This window comes from Calypte anna, chromosome 3 (assembly GCF_003957555.1).
Source record: "Calypte anna isolate BGI_N300 chromosome 3, bCalAnn1_v1.p, whole genome shotgun sequence".
In the NCBI taxonomy this organism is placed as follows: domain Eukaryota; kingdom Metazoa; phylum Chordata; class Aves; order Apodiformes; family Trochilidae; genus Calypte; species Calypte anna.
In genome coordinates this window covers 43,370,728-43,393,692 of record NC_044246.1, presented here as the reverse complement: position 1 = coordinate 43,393,692, position 22,965 = coordinate 43,370,728, and the positions used below count along the sequence as shown (strand labels likewise).

General features: G+C 37.3%; 1 protein-coding gene across 1 annotated transcript in view; it reads right to left on the bottom strand.

The window, feature by feature from the left end:
* Positions 1 to 2,895: 2,895 nt before the first annotated feature.
* The window catches only part of TASP1 (taspase 1), an 85,714-nt gene continuing 65,644 nt past the window's right edge, over positions 2,896 to 22,965 (bottom strand). Inside the window, exons 12-14 of the mRNA XM_030448558.1 lie at positions 20,450 to 20,560; positions 15,702 to 15,775; positions 2,896 to 4,424 (exon numbers count right to left, since the gene is read on the bottom strand). Of these exons, the coding sequence (XP_030304418.1) occupies positions 4,332 to 4,424; positions 15,702 to 15,775; positions 20,450 to 20,560 (278 nt within the window). The 3' untranslated portion in view covers positions 2,896 to 4,331. The remainder of the gene's footprint in view (positions 4,425 to 15,701; positions 15,776 to 20,449; positions 20,561 to 22,965) is intronic.

The following is a 22,965-nucleotide window of genomic DNA, read 5'->3' as shown; positions in this document are numbered from 1 at the left end:
GGTGATGTCTGCTTCCATATAAGATTCTCAGTAAAATTTCCTGCAAGTTGTTGGATCTTAGCATATCTTGGAAGATCTGGACTAAGTGGCACTTTCTCAACTCACCTTTAAGGCATCTACAAAAATTTCTGCTGATTCTCCATGAAAAAGCAAAATTCTGTGTTTTTCCTCACTGCTCCATAAACCAAAATGATCACATCACATCACATCCCTTGGAAGATGGGTCTTTGTAGCACTGTGAAGGATGCATCAATTCTTACCTAGCTTTCTTGGAAGTTCTCATAACTACTTCCTCTTCTTTCTCACCTTTCCTTAAAAATAATTTTGTTTTGCCTCTATCCACTTTACATAGATTCCTCTTCTCCCCTGTTAGAGAGGTTTCTTTGTATACTCTGCTTTCCAACAAGAGTCCCATTTCCTTACCAAGCCACGCTGCAAATCTTCCCTTCAACTCTCTCTAAACCTACTCCTACTAATCTAGCTGGCCCAGAAAAACAGATTCTTTCCTAAGTCATATTTTAACCTGAAAGGTGCCTCTTGACTAAATTGGAGGATGGGACTGCAGTGACCTAGAATTACATAGGTCCAAATACTATTAGAGCGGCAAATCTTTTGAGATTCAGGACACGCTTTTGAAATAGGGCTGCATATGGACTGCAGATGGTGTTCAGTTAATTGCAAACATAACACTATAAAAATTTTCTATGCAGTTCAATGTCTTTGAACAAACGAATCCTGCTACCACTGAATGACTAGAACTCTAAGTATACCTTGTTGACTCAAAGTAAATGACTTGCATAGCAACCAGAAGGAGCAGAAATTATGGTGGAATTCGAATTTGTCAGTTTTAATATATTGAAGTTCCCATCTCATTCTCTATCACTCTGCTCAAAGCCGAGCTATGAAGACTGTCCACTTGCATCACTACCACATGCCACTGTTAAATTTTGCACCTGTTTCACCTATAATAGTTTCAGCTTCTTCCAGACTCTGCTGTTAGCTCTCATTTTAAGAGATCGATACTACAATCAATGTAACCATGTAATTAGTCAAGTAATTTTAAGTAATGGTAGCAGTTACCAAAGCCTTGCTAATATCCTTGAACTTAGTACCGATTTTGCTTTCACTTTAGCTTAATTATCCTTTCATAGCATCTTCCCTGCTGTCCTTTACAGGCAGACAGCTGCAGTTTCCATAAATTCTCTTTTATTTCACAGTGTTTCCATAGCTTAACTCACAAGCAGAGAATTATGCTCTTCATATCTATAGAATTCACAGAAATGAATTCAAATCACTTTGAAACATTTTTAGTGTAGCAGGCCCCTTCTCTGTGACTTGCTCTACTGCAGCCCTCTGAAGTCTCACATAGCAGGTTAAGGTATAGAAGCAAAGATTAAGGTACAGGAGCAAAGGAAGACAGAAAACGGGCTGTGTAGTTAGGTTTGTTTTAGGCTATCACAACCCTTTAGCAGTGGAATTTATTATGACAGAAGACTGACTACTCTGGCATGCACCTGTCTGCTATGAAATACAGTAGGACACGCAATTCTGTGTTTGAGTAAAAAATCAACAGTATTCAAATTGTTTGTATTTATATGTATTTAATTTGGTTGCCCTTCCTTTGTAATTCTAGCCAGTTATTGCTGTCAGCTGTATAATTTCCTCTTTGACTCTGTCTGCTTGTGCCAGTGGCACTGGTTACTTGTCACATAGAAGACTTTACATCCTGTGTCATTGCAAAGTGTGTTCGTCCTCACCACTTACTTTTCATAAGCCTCTTTTAAGTTCAAAATAGGACAAGTAGCAGAATTCTTTCCATAATTAAAGTAGTATAAGATCATTCATTGGCTTGAGTGGCAGTTGGGTGATAGAAAGTTTCACTCAAGCCAGTCTTCATGATTACTGATAAAAAAATTCATAGGTGCTAAGAAAGTTTTCTTCTCATGAGTACCTTAGGTAGGTGGTCAGCTGTGTACCTGGTTTGTACTCCGCAGCTTCCTCATAAGCCTCAAGGCATGCTTTTTTTCCTTTTGCCTCTACCTAGAGAGAAGGAGGAAAAACTGGGCAACGAAATGGGACACTACTCCAGTTCAGATGATTCCTAAGTGTCTTCATGAAGAAGCCTGGCTTTTTTTTGGAAGATAAAGATTTGCATATTATGTAGACAGGATAGCAAAGTAAAATGTTATCTGCTGTTCAAGTTACAATTTTTTAAATACATATTACACATATAAATAAGATTTTGAGATAGCATGTGGGAAAAATTATGTACTGGAATCCAAATCTTCAGAACAAAGTATGAAGCAAATACAGGGAAGAAACAGTTTAGCAATTTATACATTTTACAAGCCATTCTGTCAAGCTTATTCCATGAAAGAGTGAATTTTTGCTCAAATTTCTATGAAGTCAGCACTGAAAAGTACTTTCAGAATGAAAGCAGGCTAACACTGTTACTTTAAAAAAGACATTGTTTTTGGAAAAGCTAAATGTGACAACACACAAATCTATACACATGGTCGTCAATTATTTTACCCACTACATAGTGAAGCACCCACACAATCATGCAATGCTTCATGTCAGAGCAATTTTAAGAGCTCTGATAACAGAGCTTCTTTGCTGTAATATTTCTGAAGTATTGGAGTCTGAGCTGCCAAGGCCTCAGCTCACGTAAAACAGTACAGGAAAGTAAAGCTTCCTTTCACCAGATCATGAGTATACCAGCTGTGAATTCAATCTGATAGCATAAACTATTTCAAAGAAATGTCTCCCAGTTTTTGTTCCTGCAACCCGGAAAACCTGTTTCACACTATTTACAGAATTGTATAGAAATACCTTCAACTATAGGACTACACTGATATCATGACTGAAAAAAACACAAAACAATACTAGTATCTCAATGTATGCGGTAGTATAGGAGTGCTCATTAACTCAAGGCTATTTAAAAAATTTTATTAAGATTTTTATCCATGAAAGATTGATACTACAATCAATGTAACCATGTAATCAGTCAAGTATGTCTGTTATAGGCAGGCACAACATTACAAAACAGGCAAGTACAATGCCCGATTAAGCGAATACAGTCTGAGTATCTATTCATCCACTATTTCTGAAAACAGAATTATCAAATATCCACCAGGGAAAAAGATGTACTATTTTAGTTTCTCTTTGGCATACTTAACAGGACATGAATTAATTACAAAAGTCTTCTATTGCTGCCAGTGCTGTGAAGAAAAAAGAATTGAATGGAAGATTGTATGTCAGAACTGGTTTTTAGGACTCGAGCAATCTGATCAACATACTAGAACTGGTGACAAAAACCAGTTCAGCTGCCAATGCTTCACAAGGCAGACAAGAATTATATTGTTTTATAATGCAGTTTTGTTGAAGGTATAAAAAGAATTACAGTAAATTTATGCACAGTACATACATATTAACACACAGTTATATAAATACCCATGCTATGGCTGGACTTTAGGAAGTTGCTTTATCAATAAGAAAGCTAGTATCAGACCTCCCAACATCCATTTAATACACATTGCACTTCGCATCCAGTAATATGTTCAATTTCTGTACCTCTCAAAAATATATTTGAACAGAAGCGAAGAATAATATTGAATCTTTCCATAAACTTTTTTTTCTTATTTACATTGTAATATTTCATTATACATAAAGACTGCATTACAATACATTATCTTCATATAGTTTTTTGTAATACATACAGCTTGATGCTATCAACATCTTAGTTTGGGAACAGAGATATGACCTATAAGACTATTTAAAAACAATTCTAGCCTTAATTTTGCTCTAGTTTGTTTCACTGAAACCATTCTTTGACAAAAAGTTCCTCCTTATTGAGGAGGAAAAAAACAACCCACGTTCAAACCACCTCTGGATTTCCTTAAACCACTGAGAAACTTAGAAACCATAATAATTTTTGCATAATTATATAGCCACTTCAAAGGCCTGCTACTTTGAAATTTAGAACATGAATGACAATTGTGACCATATCTTTCAATTAAATTGCCGTTTTAACTTTCAGTTATTTTTCAAACATTAAAGAATTAAAACAAAATAACTAATCATATATAATCTTTGCACAACTAGGAAGAGTTCCTATTTTATTAAGGAAAAAATGAACATGCACACACCCTTATTCACAGAGTGAGAACATAAACTACAGCAGCACTTGTCTCAAGTTATGGTGCACGTGGTTGCAATACGGAGTATAAAACAAGAGCAGAATTTCCAACATCTGTTAAAACAAACAAAAAAAACCCTTTTGTACAAAAAAATCATTCACATTCTTTGCAACAAAGTGAGGAATCAGCTGTTCAGCTTTCTGGACTCTCCAGCCGGCAAACTCCTCCTTCTATTGCCACAGACTGTCCTGCCACAGCTCCAGGAGGGAGTCTTGAAATGTGAGTCTGTGGAAAAATCAAGGGAGTAATATCAAGTGAGAAGAGAGGAAAAATTACACAGGACACAAAGCAAGCTTGTAAGTACTGAACAATTAAGCTGTTCCATCACTGAAGTCTGAGGGCAAACTACAAAGCAACTTGAAAAGCTGCAGACAAGTGGGATTCTTTATTTTGTTTGTGTTAATGTTTAACACATGAAGGGAAGGACCATGACAGATGTGTGGAAAAGGTAAACAGGATGACCCAGTTCACTGAAAATACAAGAAAAAGATATCTAGCACAAGGACAAAGTAAAAAGAGCTCTGGTATTCCATGGTTTGTAAGTCTATTTCTTAGGAAGGTTCAAAAACTTTAGAACTGCATCAAGAAATATACCTTACATAAACTTTAAACAAAATAAAGTATTTGTAAGAGCTAAATTTACACTTCACAGCATAAGGCAACTGCAGTGATCTGGATGCAAATAAGAAATTTCACTGCATAAAATGCCTCCTCATCTACCTGAAAAACCCAAATACTTTCTCTAACACGCATGTTGCCAACTGTCAAATAAATGGACCCAAAGAGCAATTTTGTTTCTGTCAACAGACATTTTTTCCATGGTGAAATTTAAAAAGTAAGCCTTTGACATAGCTTTGTAGCATTTCAGCCATAAAGTGAAAGCCAGAAAGCAGCCATGTGTGTTTGTGTGTGTAGATAAAACTTCAGCTTATAACTCTATTGTAACACAGTGACACTAGAAATCTGTTAAATATCATTTTGAGGTGAATTTTACTACTGATGAACAAAAGCATTCGCTTGTAAAAAGATACTTTGACTTATGAATTTTCCCACCTTCTTGCATGTTTTTATACTGTGAAGCCTGCTTATGTTTGCATCCACATTGTTGGCTTTGAGCTAGAGGAAGAGCCATGGACAGACACATAGATTGCCTTCATATAGAGCCAGGTGGCTAAACCAGCATTTAAACAGAAAAACTAGGAGTCAGAGGCACATTTCTAGAAACTTCACTGTTTCCCACTTTCAGAGCTCTGGTAAAACATAAGGAAAGAGCCTCAGTGTAACTCTCAAATTCAATAGGGCTGGTAGCAGCATTTCCAAAGGCTTGAGGCAGAAAGTAGCAATGGCAGGACTTGCAAGCTCAAGCTATGTTCCAGCCATCTCTCCCACCTAAGCAAGAGCACTGTCCTCCATTCCCCTCATGAGTTATATATTTCATCAGGTGATTCATTAATGCTCAGACAATATAACACTTAAAAAAGTTTTACATTCGGATGGAGAAATTATTTCTACTATGACTTAAAGCTCACAACACAGAAGTTACTGACATTTATAAATTCCAGCTTCTTGTAAGTGCAGCCAAATACATATTTAAGTTTTTGTAAGCAAACAATTGCATTTAAAAGATATAAGTGCTGCAAAATACATAAGTTGTCATAAGACAATGGGTTGTGACAAAAGTATGGATGTGAAAGCTCAGTAAGAATAACTTGCACTAACTATCAGAAAGAGATTTGAGATAGTAACCACAATTCATTGCATTGAAGAGACATTTTATAACTCAAAGGCAGCTTCTTTTAATTCCTTTCTTGATAAGGGTATCCTGGTGTCTGCTCTTAGGTGGTCTTGTTTTCAGTTAAATTACAGAATAAGATAAATAAGATATAATTAAAAACATTTACAAGTTCTCATTTTACTGCTAAAACTTTGATCTCTGGCCTTCCTGCTTGATACATGAACATCTTTCTACTTTCAAAACAATTTTGGTTATGACCCCAATTTACCACTTCAAGAAGAAAAGATTCCTTTCAAATCTGTTACAGTTTCCCCCAAAATGTAACTGACCATTTTTGGAGATGTTATTTCATAAGTTTAAAGGAAAAAAAAAAAAAAAAGAAATGGAAGAAACTATTTTTTTTGTTATGACTGACAGATTCAAGACATTTTTCCAGATCTGCAAACATTTCTAGAGAAAAAGTGTGATAATATAACAGTATAAAATCAGCACTTTTCAGTGGGCATAGTAGCAAATTTCTTCAGTGAAAGAGTGCCATGAACTGCTTAGTGGTATACTGCAATCAAAGCAAACCAGCAGTCCACCATAAGGCAGACACCTTTTATAAATGAGATCACTTATACAGCGATCACTCAGAATTACCAAAAGAACATGGAAGCAATACAATAAAAGACACAGAGGGCCAAAGAGAATGGCAACAGGTGTAAGAGAGGAAGCTTGTTACTGAAACAGAAGAAATATTAGCACTGTCATGACTATCATCAATCTTGTAATCAACTTTTTTCAGTATAACTACAACAGACCTGATTTGTGTAAAATAGTTTTCTGACCCAAGTTATGAATTAGCCTTTTGCAAAGGCTTGTCTTATCCCACAACCCAAAGTTAAATACCTAATATATCCTTATATAAATGCAGGATCAAAACGTGAAGCTTCATTGAACTCACATGAAATTTATAGACCTCATTATTTTAAAAAGTTAAGAGAAGCATAATATCCTAGTAAACTGCTGAGCAAGGAAAGGAAAATATAAGAGGGAATAAGCATATAGTCAATATCTATCAATATATTATCACGAAGCTATGCTTAGATAGCTGTCCGGAATACCTATCATACACAAGAATACATTTCCTACAAAAATGAAAACATGCTTCCCATGCAGAAGACCTGAAACTACTATACACCAGCACTTGTACATTTCCACTCACAGAAACACCCAAGCCACATATAACAAAACCTTTCTTTAAAGCCTTTACCTGCATCCTGTTCATTGCATACTTTGTATGACAGAGCAAATACCTATGCTGTTTTACACTGACTACTTCTTACTTTTGCTAGTAGCTGCATTACACAGAACAAAAATAAAACAGATCTAGGATTAGTGTTTAAAATGTGTTATTTAATAAGTAATACGAAAGGATAACATTGCCACATCAAGACACTTTCAGATAAACTCACAAGTCCTCTACAGTTTTCACAATTATATCTCACTTGTTCTAATCCATAAGAAGTAACGCTAGTAAAAAAACAAACAATCAAAAGAAAAAAAAAGGTTGAGAGAACATTTAATAGTTTTAAGTGCAACCACACAACTTATTTATACAGTATGCTAGGTTTTTGCATCCCTACATCATATTTCACATTGAGTCCAGATTGTATAGTGGACTAGGTTTAGATTTTAAAAGCATAAAAATAAAAAGCAAACAAAAAAGAACAACATTGGAAAGCTTCTAATTGAATTTTATAGTCCATCAGCTTTACAAGTTGAATGAACCCATATATAGGGGAAATTCTGCCTGGGAGCACAAAAACAGGAAAAGAAAGTTTTCCTGAATTAATCCTTCATTAAGCTTCACAGAAGCACCTCTTTGAGGAATCCATGTGCTAAGGAAAGGTATATTAAGAATGATGGGGCTATCCGTATCTTCAGCTTCATAAACAGAAATTTTACTGTCCCTGAGAATATTCTGATTTGATTTTCTTTCCTAGAGAAAAATGGCACTGCTGACAGCCTAGCAGGGGCAGAAGTGCCAACAGTTAGGACACTAGTTGGCCACCACAGATCTTTGACTGCAGCTTAAAGGAGGAACCTCATTCTCACGGGTCAAAAAGAAAAAAAGTAAATCCTAGATGAAGTACTTGATTTTACTTCCCACCCCTCCACATAAAGCACAAACAAGCTCATCAGCCTTTAGGCACTGATTCTCCCTCTGCAAACTTGCTATCCAAACACACATTTCCCTCTTTCCATTCTAACCAAGCCAAAACCATGTAGCAACTGAGTTCCCCAGTCCCAGTGCTGCAGACACTGTCCATGGAACATTTGTGTCTCCCAGTGCCTTGTGATACACGCTGGAAAGTTTCCTCTACCTCTCAAGCCCAAAATTAATAGGCTTTCCTGCTCTGGAATAAGTGTTAACTGCTAAAGGGACAATATATAGTTTCATCTTTTCATACTGAACATTTGATTTTTGAAGTTACATACTTCTAATGTACCTTTTAAAAAAAAACCCAAACAAAATAGTACAAACTGTGCCAAGACTTACGTTACTTCATGTCTCATAGACAAAGATTCTGAAAAAACCTTGAGGCCAACTAATATCAAACATTTTTGTTTTAGGCTTTAAAGAGCTAATATCCTCTTGTTATTCATAAGTGTTAGTTTTTCACAACAGCTCGATTTTTTTCATTAGAAGTATAAATACAATATAAAAATAATATAAAGTTTAAGCCAAAAGACAGAGTGCTGCACGAGAAATCTGAAGTCAATCAAATGCTGCCAAGAGGACCGAGTACAACTACCAAATGGCAGTACATCCAGTTCTTAAGCAAATCTAGGGAATACTTCATGTGTTTAGCTTTCTCATTACATGGTCAGGATGTACTTTGGACAGAATAATTTCTAAAACCAACTTTTTCCATTTACTACCCTTTTGAGATTAAATATAATGCAAGACGAAGGACACCATACACGTAATGAAATTCCTCTCTACCACCTTTCTCCTTAAAGAAAAGCATCAACGAACCCAGGTCTTCTTTAGAAATTCAGAAACACTTGGAGGTCCGCATGCTTTCTAGCAGGTTACATGCTTCCACCATGAAAACCATCTGGCCACATATTCTCAATTTATTCCCCAGGCAGTAATAACCCATTTTGACAGCAATAGCCATCTTCTGCTGCTCTGGCTCCTGGGAAACTGTCCTCCAACACAGTTTGAATGTACACGTGGTACATGACAGGAGAAGGTGCCCCACAAGATACTGGAAACTCCTGTTGTCAGAATATCCCATGTGCCACTTCTCTGGTGAAATCTTAAAAATTAAAAAAAAAAAAAAAAAAAAAAGAAAAAAGAAAGAGAAAAAAAAAAGAGGGGATAAAAAAAGGGAGAGGGCTCAGAATGTTTGCCTCCATGGGCAGAAGACAGACAGACAGACAGACCAATGCCATGCTTCTGGCCCTCACTCACACACTGAAAATACTGATTCTACATAGAGGTTGCTTTGGGAGCTAACAGCTTTCCAAGCTCAAATTCATTCTATGGGTTAAGGATGTTACTATGCACTATTATGTATTCAAAACCATTAATAGAATGCATTAGACAGAAAAGATCAAGTTTTTTAAAAGTTGAAAACTAAGGCATTTTTTTCTCTCTAAATCATTCGGAGATGTATTTAGACAGCCTAAAGCCATGTACCAACCATTCAGCAGCATCCCACACTTTTGTAAAGATATTCTAAAATAATGCCTTAATATCTTAAATATCTTAAAATGTGATTTTTACCATTCTGAGTTGCAGGTACATGTCAAGTTATTGCATTTATATTTGCATGCCTGAATACACAATACCATCTTCTCTGCTCCATTCTAAGATATGTCAGCCAAATATGAAGAGAGTCCCAGAACTTCTGGCTTTAAACAAGACCCCAATGCAAAAAATTGAACTTATCTTCCCATATCAGAGCCCATGATTACCATAAAGGTCTATGAGACAAATATTTTAACTGGTATCTTAGCACTGCAGGCTATTTACAAGAAATATAAATACCTTCTTTTTATGAGAGAACTGGATGCACAAAGTTCTTTTCAAGTGAAAATTTCTGACTGATTCCCCGGTCTTCAGACAAGGGTGCAGATTAAACAAATAATAATTAAAAAAAAGGTTAACAGTGACATACACTTTTCCTGTTTCATGAAGTTAAAAGACAGTCTCTGTAGTCTGAAATGAATGACTGAGTTATTTGACTTAGTATTTCTGTTAACTAAACAGGCTCAGTAAATTTTTCCACTAATTTTCAAATTAGAATTAAGATTCTTCCAGGATGCATTTCTTCACCAAATGAGCACTGCCATTCTCTTGACAAAGGTTTTTTTATAGACCCTTTACTCACAAAGTAAAACACAGAAGCAAATCATCAGACAACCAGCAACAATCATTACATTCAGTTTGTCATATGTATCATCATTTCAGAGAGGGAAGTAATTTTGCTAAATTTTACAGTGCTAATAAAGATGAACAAATCTGATTACAACATCCAATATCTAACATAAGTGCTTATCAAAGATCTTGAATCCTCATCAACTAATCCAAGTGTCATAGAATAACAAGTTCTAAAAATATGCCTTCTCTCTTCACGAAGAGGTTTTATCTCCCAGTTCTTCAATCTAGAAGTCTTAACCTTTGTTGATGCAGCAGCTATTGGTAGAGAAGGCTCTGGGTAAGTCCACAGACTAACATTTTCTATCTAATCTGATGGCAGCAGCCAGAAATTTCCACAGCAGTCTCATCTATTCTAACAGCCTCACTAACAGCTAGAAATAGTTGAGTGCTATATTATGTGACAATTCTACCATCATATAGATGGCAATGCAGGAACTTGCTTCAGGAGAACTCGGGAAGTCCATTCATCTCACCAAAGACCTGGCTTAATGCTGAAACAGTCTGTTGTGGTATTGCCTCAGAAATGAAGTTTGGGATTGGCAGCTTCTAAAAGAGAAAGTATCAGCTCCTTAAGATCATCATAGCTGAGGCTCGTAGGCACCACCCTAGATAAATTGTAGGAACAGGTGTCACAGGTTATTTCCAGGAAGTACATAGATGATACAAAGCTGTTCAGATAAAAAAGCTGTTTGTTCCCTTACACATCCAATATGTGACAACACTGGCATCAAGTGGTATTAAACGGCTCATGTCAAGAGAGATGACAAGAAACAAAGACTGCAGTTGAACTAGCAAGGATATGCCTTCATCAGCTGTTTGCAGCAGGGATGTAAGGGTTCAAGTGCACAAAAATCACAGGGAAGTCAATGAGATGCCCACTATGTAGGCAGTGGAGATGACATTGGCAGTGCTATCAGTGGTGAAGGAGTGGTGAGAGAGCTCTAAGGGCAAATACTAGGGCATTACACCAGAGATGACTGTGTCAGCAATACAGTGTGAACTCAGTTCATCTGGCAAGCCTTCACAGGATTTTTAAAGTAACTTTCAACCAAACATTTTAAACCAACATTCAACAGGAAACTGACTTTTCCAGGCAACTGGTTTTCCAAAGAATGACTGGACACCTTTCCATAAAGTATGCTTTAAATCAAACAATTAGTCACAGTGCAAAGCAGTTCCACAGCTCCTTCAGGCTCGGCCATTTTATACATTTAGGCTGGCAAGTCAGTGTTCCGTCAGCCTAGCTTGGAGGTTAGTGGTCAGCTGGAGAACCCAGTCTTTCCCAAGTCACAGGAAGTAAATTCCCCTTGCAAGGATAGCTCCAAATCAGTTCTTCGAGTGCTCACAGAGTTAACACCCAGAAGCACTGGCAGGTCAGGATGTACAAACCACTTCAAGTCTCCAAACTCACTTTTCTGACCCTCTGTTCTTTTAGGGAGATGCTGAGTAATTGGTTGAGTATGCTCCCAGTTCCCAAGCTCACCAGTATCTGCAGGTGAGCTGGTACCTGGCTTGCAAGTGTCTAAGTGCCTCGAAAGAAAGGCGATCTCTACCACCACAACCTTTATGTGAGGTTCAGGAGCTAGATCCCAGTATGAAACGTATTAACCACCAGTGCACAAAGAATCACACTAAGATTATAAAGCAGGATTCCTTTTTTCCTTACTATGTACTGCTTTATATAATTACAATTCTAATGCAAGTCTAATTCATAACAATAGAGACTAAAAAACCTCACTTTCTAGAAGTCTTGCTATAAAAACGTTTTCATGGTCATTATATTGAACCAGCCCAAAATGAGCCACAGTGAAAATCTCTCAAGTTCTAGACTGATGAAAGAAAAAAACTGAAAGTCTTTACCACCCCCAAAAACAGGAAAGCAAGATGTTTCCTTACAAGCTGCTGCCTGATCATTTTGCCATGCTACTCATAAACAAGTGATATTTTATACTTTTACGAATTCTTATACCATTATTCTTTCATGGCAAGAACTCAAAATTAATTGTACAAAACCAGTTACTGTATTAAAGAAAAGGGATTTTGGGGTTTTTTTACTTGCAATACATTGTGTTCTATTTCAAGCCCAGTTTTCCATCTATAACTGAGTTGTAGCAGAATAAAATTCCAGCTTTTATGACAGAAGACTTTTTTGATCAATAGAAGTCAGCAGCAAAAGCATTTGCGGTTTTTCTCTGGAAAGCATTTGTGGCCACAGACTCAAAGAAGGAAGAAAGGGAGGGGGATTAACTCTTCAATGAAGGTCAAAAACATAATTTAAAAGTGAACCAAGAAGAGCAGCTGTGTCTGTCAGCACAATCAAGATTACCAGCTGGAGAATTTACCAGCAATATGAAAACAATGCACACCAGATGTTAAATGTTGCAACTGTGAGTAGGAAAACATCTCCAGGCATGGCACTGTCATGCCAGTAATCATTACCAGGAAAATTTAATATTTAGCGTTTATTTATTAATTAGACAGACACTAACAGGAAGAAACAATATTTTGAGCCTCGCAGTGTAAGCCAAAAGCAGGTGTGCACACTGGAATAATTTAACATCATATATTCTAATAATCTGCCTTCTTTCACTTTGAACACAATGCTTTTAAAGCTAACTAGTGAACACTAGAACATCTGCAGCTGAGCTTGCTTTAGTTTCACTCAGTCCAAACTTTTCATTTGCACTTGGATTTCTTTTCCAATAAATGTGAAATAAATATTAAGAAAATAAGTAAAACCACACTCTGTTCCATGGATAATTAACTGGAATGAACTCTACGTAAGTCATGAAAGTGTGTACTTCACCAACACCTCTGCTTTATTCACCAGCTGTTTTTTATCTTCCTCCTCTGTCTGGGGCATTCTTGTCCTTTTTTTTAACATATATTTTACTCCTTGAGGATGAACTCATTCACTCCCAGTGCTTCAACCACCATGTTACACCATTGTTGCTGTTAAAATAATGGAAATAAATTTCCTTTTTTTGTGGTCATTTATTATCTTGCCCACATCCTTGTTTGCATTTATCTCTCAAATGAAATAAGGAAAGGAAAAGGAGAGGGAGAGGGAGAGGGAGAGGGAGAGGGAGAGGGAGAGGGAGAGGGAGAGGGAGAGGGAGAGGGAGAGGGAGAGGGAGAGGGAGAGGGAGAGGGGAAGGGAGGGAAGGGGAAGGGGAAGGGGGAAGGGGAAGGGAAGGGGAAGGGAGGGGAAGGGGAAGGGGAAGGGGAAGGGGAAAGGGGAAGGGGAAGGGGAAAGGGGGAAGGGGAGGGAAGGGGAAGGGGAAGGGACTCCATTGCTGATGACAAAACTTTCCTCTTCAGCAGATACATAAGCAGCCATTATTTCTGGAGAGTATAACATATCCAGGTCCTCAAATGCTTTCCTTTTCCAGCCTTCATCAGCAAATTCGCAGATGACACTAAGCTGGGGGGGAGTGTGGATCAGCTGGAAGGCAGAAGGGCTCTGCAGAGGGACCTGGACAGACTGGAGAGTTGGGCTGATTCCAACGGGATGAGGTTCAACACGGCCAAGTGCCGGGTCCTGCACTTTGGCCACAACAACCCCATGGGGAGCTCCAGGCTGGGCACAGAGTGGGTGAGAGCAGTCAGGCAGAAAGGGACCTGGGAGTCTGGATTGACAGAAAGCTGAACATGAGCCAGCAGTGTGCCCAGGTGGCCAAGAAGGCCAACGGCATCCTGGCCTGGATCAGGAACAGCATCGCCAGCAGGTCCAAGGAAGTGATTCTGCCCCTGTACTCAGCCCTGGTGAGGCCACACCTCGAGTACTGTGTCCAGTTCTGGGCCCCTCAGTTTAGGAAAGATATCAAGGTCCTGGAGCGGGTCCAAAGGAGGGCAACCAGGCTGGTGAAGGGACTCGAGCACAGACCCTACGAGGAGAGGCTGAGGGAGCTGGGGCTGTTCAGCCTGAAGAAGAGGAGGCTCAGGGGAGACCTCATCACTCTCTACAACTCCCTGAAAGGAGGTTGTAGCCAGGTGGGGGTTGGTCTCTTTTGCCAAACGACTTTCAACAAGACAAGAGGGCATGGTCTTAAGTTGTGCCAGGGGAAGTTTAGGTTAGATATTAGAAAGAATTTCTTTATGAAGAGGGTGATCAGGCATTGGAATGGGCTGTCCAGGAAAGTAGTGGATTCTCCGTCCCTGGAGATATTTAAAAAGAGACTGGATGTGGCACTCAGTGCCATAGTCTAGCAACCACAACGGTGGTTCAAGGGTTGGACTCGATGATCTCTGAGGTCCCTTCCAACCCAGCCAATTCTGTGATTCTGTGATTCTTTATTATTAGCCCTTCCAATTGTGTGTCTTCCTTGCTCTTATCTACTGGTACAGACCTGTTGGCTGTCATCTTCTCCTCTAATATGTGCAAGTAGTCCAGTAAACACCCTCTTCCCCCTTATATTTAACCATATCACAAGTTTTCTTATTCTGTCTCTTTCCCCCACTTTTGTCACTTCCTTTAACTAGTTCTGATTGCTCACTCTGTCTTGAGTTTTTATGGCTTATCCATGTATAAATGTCCACAGAAATTATGATTCTGGCTCTGCTTGCAGCTTTTCTCATGTTCACTCTCATTGTCCAAACACCTCTCCTAAATGCTCTTGTTCCTACTTCACAATACCTACCTTTCTCTCCCTTTAATGCTGGATTCCTAAGAACAGGTGGTTCATCCTCATAGTTAAGTCCTACTCCATGAACTTGATGTTAAAGACTTTTCCAGCTTCCATTGTTAAACTCAATTTTAACATATTATTTCTCTCATTGAAATATATAAAAATTATGTCCTAAGAAACTAAAACATGGGTTTTAATAACCAAATTATTTAACTATTATTAACTATAACTAAATTATTTAACTATTCTAGGAACTAGCCTGAAGTTTGTTATATAACCTCTCCCTTCTCCCCTCATGGTACAATTGCATTATCTGAAGGAGACATACAGAAAATACAGTACCACCCTAAAGAGCCAGTATAAATGAATCAACACTAGATAAAGTTATTCCAATACAGGTAAAATTACAGATGGAATGGACATGTGTTTAGGGCACCTTTTCTTGACAGAATGGATATTTTATCATGGGTTTATTAATTGCTGCATGTAGGTTTGTTAACTGCTGCAACCAAAAAAAAAAAAAAAGGAATTAGAAATGCCCAATCAATAGATACATTTAACTACTTGTACACCTATTACTTTTTCCATTCTCTTAAAGACATTTCTTGCATATTTCATTATTTCATATTCTCCTTGGTTTCTGCACTTATTTTACTGTGTTACAATCTACTGTTGTAAATACTTTATTTCTTATGGCTTACCTTAGCTTTGCCATCCTGTGCTGACATATATCCTACACACATACTCTCTGTTGTATGGCTCCACAGAAATTCCACTGTAAAGGAAAATGCAAGTAAGTTACAAAAATTCACTGGTTTAAAACTTAAGATATAACTTAAGGAGACCAGAATCTTCAAAAAGCAATACAGTTTAGAATATACTTTGGAAAAGGACAAAAACCAAACTTAAAAGAACCGAATTCAATCTAAAAAGATTTTCCTGCCCTATTTGCAGTTGCACACTGCAGTAATAATATCTAGAATGAGAATGTTACTTCAAATACATGGAGCCTCCAAGATGAGAAGTACATTAACTGCAACTCTAGTTAAAAGATAGGACCAGATTTTAAAGCAGTGGCATGCTACCCATAAAGTTGAAGTAGACAGAATTTGCATTTGCTTGCCTTGAGCCCAGACATAGGCCCACTACCATAGCACAAATCCAGATGGCATACAAAGATTCTGTAGAATCGTAACACTATCAACAGAATAACCAGTAATAAGCATCTTTTCACAGAGCATAAATATACACATAGTAAGCAACTACCAATGGGTAAGTTGAGATCTGTGGTTTAGTTGCATGAGCAGGCTACAGGAAAGCAGTAGTAGTACAGCCAGGAAGATGAGAATTGAAGATACAAAGCAGGCAGGAAAGACAGCTGGTGAAAGCAAAATAACCCTGCAGAAGAAGCAGGAGATATGTCTGATGGAGTAACAGTGCACAATAAACAAGAAAGATTCCTGGCAAAATTGGAGCAAGACTTGGTCCCAAAAGTATGATGAATTAAATCAAGAGCATAAGCAACCATCCCCTTCCTTTGGGGGGAGGATAAGGAGCAATGAAGGCAAGAGAGGAAAGAAAGATAAGAAATGAGCCCATTTTGATGATGGCTTCCCCATCAAGATACTCTCAGGTCTGATCACTCTGACTTCTAGCACTACTTACACAGCATCAGCCCTCTGGTACCCTATAGCAAAAGCTAATTTAGGGTATACATGTTGAAGACCTATTATTGTGTTTGCAGTGATAACAATTAAGAAAACTATTCACTGCTAATGAATATAATTAAAGCATGTCAATCCAGTAAAGTGGTGTTTTGAGGTTGAAAGTGGCTGGATTTATTAATCATTTAAACACCTCAGGACAGTGATCTTTAATACCCTGAGATACACAGGTATCTTTATATATACACACACCTCTACTGAGCTGCAACACAGAATTCAGACAAAGAGCACATTATTGATATGTTTAAGCTCCCATCCAGTGGAGCTTTATAAACTGCCATGCTGTATCCCTCCTACTCTGTGTTACAGCCATATTTTTTTGTGTTCACTAAGTACATAATTGGAGAAAAACAAAGGAAGATCTGAATTCAGGCTGTTCCATAGAGTACTATAAAAGGATTTAAAAAAATGCATTAATGTATAAATTTTTCCTTTGGATTACAGGAGTCTTACATGACTTACACAAGATGCCATGAAAAGCTATTTCCAGACATTTCTTTAGAGACTTTCACATGCTGCAAAAAGCATCATTAGATGATTTAAAAACTCTTATTCACTCCTACTCCTCACACTCCTTTAATATGGTTGACAAAGGTCACAGCATGCTGAGTATGCATATCCTTTGAACCATTAATCCTTGCATAGCAATTAAGCCAGAGCAGAAGATCAAAGTTTAGACAATCCCAGCAAGAACTGAAGATTCTGACAGATACGTAGATATCATCATAAAAGAAAAATTAACTTCATTTAGGTATGTGCTTTGCTCCCTCATAATAATGACTGATACTGCCAAAGGTTAGTCAAAAGCTTTAAGGGAGCGAAGCATATTCAGTGCAACATAACCACATTTGATGAGGCCAACCCCTCCCTAACACCCTAGAAGCTCAACTGTAAGTGAAATAATTTACTTTTTGTAAACATATTTAATCTTATCTTTAAATTTTGACAAGTTGGGCAACAATTCAGGCCAAATACCCTCAAAATATTATTTCTGCACCTTTCATAACTCTAGGCATGTTCTTTTAAGTTTTTAATAATTTCTTCATTCTACATTGTTCACCAGAGGTAGCATGTACTAGTGTAAGACGTGGTTATTGCTAGCTATTACAAGTATTTGAGTTACAATGAAAAAACTAAATTACATACTGATCTGGAAACACTTCACATATTTTCAACCATTTAATAAATCACTTTTTTGCAATTTGATTCAATACTTTAAAAAACCCAAAACATTACAGATAATCCCTGCAGTAAAGACATAGAATTTTATTATTCTACACTGAAGTCTTCAGTATTATACAACTTATCTTCAACCCAAACAACACAAATGCTACCTATGTTTAATTGTACATAAAATCAGCCTACACTATAAGGCCAGAAATTTCTGCATTACAGAAAAAGTATCTTTAGCTTAATTAGGTGTGCTACAAACATCTTATTTCAGTGTAAAAAAAGAAAAAAACCAAAAAATCAAAGATAAATAGTCTTTACTTACTCTATACAATATATGGGGATTTTCTTAAGTAATTTTTGAGGGAAGAAAACCAGATCTTCTTGAATAGGAATGTGTTTCCTTACATGAATGGCAAACGTTAAATTAAAAGAAATATTTCTCTCACTTCCAAACACGAGAAATTGAAGTCTAAGTAGATCTTGTTTGTTCTTACTTAATCAAACTTGTATTTTCATTTTAACTGCTTTTTAGGGTTAGAATATATATTTTCCAGTGGAGCAGTAATGTCAGAATTATTGCATTCTCAAATCTGAGAAGTGTAAATCAAACTTGCAACATTCTCTGTTGTTTAGCAACCCATGCTCTGATTCTGGTGTCATGATTAGATAGTCTTGATGTTCAAAGTCAAGAATAAGATGATTGTCAAAGTCTGTGTTATAGTCTTTTTCTTCAAAAAGACAAGCTATTTAAGTATAAGTCAAAAAAATATAACATACAAAAGCTACTTCTAAAACTTTTCCTATCCAATTTCCTTCCCAATTTCCTTTGCTGTCCACCAGGAAAATCCCAGAACCATGATCAGAATCGTAAGGATTGATGTCCCAGATCTCTGGTTCTTTGTCTTACGGATGAGATGTTGACCAAAAGCTGAGAACACACAAACTTCAACTGCTGGACAGAGAAACATGAATGCTATTAACTGTATTCAGCAAAATTCCCTACTAGAATTAATGACTTGGAAGGGGGATATGATCAGGCTCAAGCCAAGCAACACAAAGTAGTATGTGATATTTAAATATTATTCTAATGCAAACCAGCAAGGTGTGATACAAGAACAAACTGGAAGGTAACATACACCTCAGCCTATGCAACTGTAATAATTTCACACAAGCAGCCTGGAAGTCACTGAACAGAAAGCAAAAAACACTGAGTTTGTGTGGGTTAACCCATCATTAATAAAATATATTCTTGCTCATCTTTAGCACATGCTCTGTGCTACAGTTTGCTCCAGGCAAACTCTAGTGATACAATGTTAGAATTTAGTGGGACAAAAGTAGTAATGAATTAAAGCAAAAACTTAGGTTTTTTTCTAAACAATAACCTAGAGATTAAAAAAAAAAAGCAATTAGAAAATTACCAGGTAAGATGCTATTAGCTCCTTAATAAACAAAGTTAAATGATGTGATCAGATTTGTCATGTCAGACCTTAAAAGACAAAGTTCAAATCTGTAATGCTACTGACATTATACAAAGAGGATTATACAAAGGAAAAGAAATTTGAATTCTGGTAGTATAACGTAAGTTTATATAAGATAGGTCCAAGCAATCCAATACATAATCACATAGCATGACTAGACACATATTCCCACAGCTGAGGAGCACCACAGGAAAGGAGATGGTGCAAGTGTCTTGCTGTAGTAATTTATATGCCCCTTTATTTATATGGGCTTTACTGTTTCTGGGTTGTATTTCCACCCACCTCTGCTAGTAGCCTACAGCACTGAGTTCTCTAGCTCTCATCTACAACAAACTGCATGAGAATTTACTATAACAAGCTTGTTCAATTGTAAAGCAGCAAGACAGATGAGGATTCTGTTTCCAGGACATAAACAGGGCTAAAGGGTTGTAAAGGTCAGAGCCTTTTTAGCCAGTCAGGTACTGATGGAGACAAAATACAGTTTTCTGCTGATCCCAACGTAAACAGCAAGTACTCCTGTTGTTTGTGTATCCAAATAGTAACTGTGACTCACCTGAACAGATTTTCCTGGGCATAGCAAAAAATTTCTAACAATAAAAAAACGTCCCTTCCAAATTGTAAGTCTATCCTCCAAATTTTTTCCTTTTATCATACAAAGAACTTTAGAGATAGCATTTTTAGCATATAAACCACTGAGAAGCAGTAAACAGCCATATGCATATTCTCCTAGCTAAAAATGTGGCTCCTTCTATGAGGAGCATACCCCATCTCACTACAACCCCGTTGCTGCTATGCCATGGTTTTAGAAGGAACCTACAAAACCCTCTGGATCACAATTGAAATACCAAGTAAGAGAGAATGTTCTTCCTGCAGTTTTGGAGAACAAGGATAATACTGCTTTCACTTTGTAGAGTTGTACCATCTCAAACAATTTCAGTTCTTTTTTTTTTTCTTCTTTTTATTGCATGTGGCCCTGCAACAAATAGTTTTTATTTTTAGTTTTTATTTTTTTTATTTCATCTTTCACTTTGAGTTAGCACCTACTTCAAGTGAAAAGGAATAAGAATCTCTTACCTAGTAAAGTTGGCTTTCCTTGTGATGATTCAGTCTCTGCCGAACACCTGCATGACCGAAGAACTATCACACCTCCAAGTACACCATCTTCATTGGCTAGAAAAGGTGAACCTGGATAAAATGATTGAGGGGAATTATTTGCAATAGGAATGGCTTATTGGGTATTTTTTAAAAATTTCATTTTTCTGCCTTCCCCCTTTAATCTTGTCACTAAGCATTGAAAAGACTGCCAGGTCATCCAATGCTTTTAGAAAAGCAAGTTTTATTTTTTCAAGTGTTTCTAAGAAGTAACTCTCTTAATAGTAATCTACTAAGCTACCAATAACCAAAAAGGAAAAAGAGTTACATGGAATAAAAAAAAAAGAGAGAAATGATGTTTCTGAGTGTAAACCTATTTGGTTTTGGATCAATGAAGAAATAATAATGCAAAATTGAGTGTGAAGTTGAAAAAAAATCATGTCTCAATATTTAGTTCTTTCTGTACCATAATTAACAAAAAAGATGGCAATATATGAAAAAAAATAAAGAAAATTTAGGTCACTTTTACAGTTTATTAATTTTCCCAATTTAAAGCATTCTGTAAAGAGACATCAAAATGCTACAGACTGTCTTGCTTGCTGTTTTATAAATGTTAGCAGAAAAGCCGAAACACATCCTACTTTTTAAAGTGGCTTTTCTGTTGTTAATTTAAGATATATGATATAAAATATTTTCTATCAGAAGGTGGAAAAGTTTTTAAAAGCTGAATCATAGAAAAGTTTGGGTTGGAAGGGAATCAAGACTAAGTATTCTTTTTCTGGTTTGTAAATTGAAATGAGATTCCTATAGTTTTAAATGTGGAAACAATGGTATGATTTAAAATGTCTTAAGCCCAGGTGGCCAAGAAGGCCAATGGCATCCTGGCCTGTATCTGGAACAGCGTCGTCAGCAGGTCCAAGGAAGTGATTCTGCCCCTGTACTCAGCCCTGGTGAGGCCACACCTCGAGTACTGTGTCCAGTTCTGGGCCCCTCAGTTTAGGAAGGATATCGAGGTCCTGGAGCGGGTCCAAAGGAGGGCAACCAGGCTGGTGAAGGGACTCGAGCACAGACCCTATGAGGAGAGGCTGAGGGAGCTGGGGCTGTTCAGCCTGGAGAAGAGGAGGCTCAGGGGAGACCTCATCACTCTCTACAACTACCTGAAAGGAGGGTGTAGCCAGGTGGGGGTTGGTCTCTTTTGCCAAACGACTTTCAACAAGACAAGAGGGCACGGTCTTAAGTTGTGCCAGGGGAAGTTTAGGTTAGATATTAGAAATAATTTCTTTACGGAGAGGGTGATCAGACATTGGAATGGGCTGCCCACTGAAGTGGTGGATTCTCCGTCCCTGGAGATATTTAAAAAGAGACTGGATGTGGCACTCAGTGCCATAGTCTAACAACCGCAACAGTGGTTCAAGGGTTGGAGTCGATGATCTCTGAGGTCCCTTCCAACCCAGCCAATTCTATGATTCTATGATTCTATGATTAACCAAGTTCTTGCACTTAAGCCCAAATAGACCCTAATCGCACATTTGCAATACACAGTGATTTAAAATCAAACATTCAATTGTAACAGGCATGCAGTGTTGCAGGTTTTGCTGCAAACTATTCACATGGAAAGAAATATACTGGCAAGTCTTCTCTTAAAGTTTAAAAAAAGAGAGAGCCTAGCATGTGCCAGTTATTGAGATTATCGAAAACTTCATCAGTAATGATGGCACATTGGTTTATTTACTGACTTTTCTTTCATCTACTCTTTCCTGAGTATGGGAGAAAGAAAAACACTAAAAAAAAAAGAAGAAAAAAAGTGAGTGATTAACCCAGTGTAAGCATTTCTAGCACCAGATGTTAGTGGCATCAAGTCTATATTCGGTAGTTGCTGTCTGGTTTTTTTTGCAATCATACAGTCTTAGTGTTTTAGTATGGCCTTAAGAATGCTATCTGCTTTAAATCCTGTTTTCTGTCTGAGATCTGCTGAAGTAAAACATTTTATAACATTCTTATCAAAGAGTTTATTAGTATTTTTCACTAGAACCTGGAAAACTTCCACAGGTCTTAAAAGAGGAGGAGAGATGCTGCTTACTAAAAACAAAAGCAAAACCCAAAACTTCTTCTGTCTGTTTGCAGTGACTTGACCACAGCATGGCTTTTAGCCTTAATAATTTATGCAAGTTAGTGTAAGATCAGGTCTGCAGACCTAGTTCAGGTTATGACTTTGAAGTACCTGAGTTTCTGAAGTAAAGATTGTAGTTCTCCTATGAAGAAAACTACTTCTTTTGTTCATTTGCTTGCAGAAATCATACACCATACTTAACCAGCCTTTGGTTAATACAGTCAAAGTGTATACTTATTTTTCTTGAAAAGCATGGAGTAGAAGATTTTGGTTTGGTAGAAGTCCTTGCAACTTCCCAAGTCTTGCATTTGTGTTTTAACCAAACATTTTCTTGTTTTGTTATATATTTATGCTATGATTGGCTGGATTCTTGGTTCACAGGGTTTTT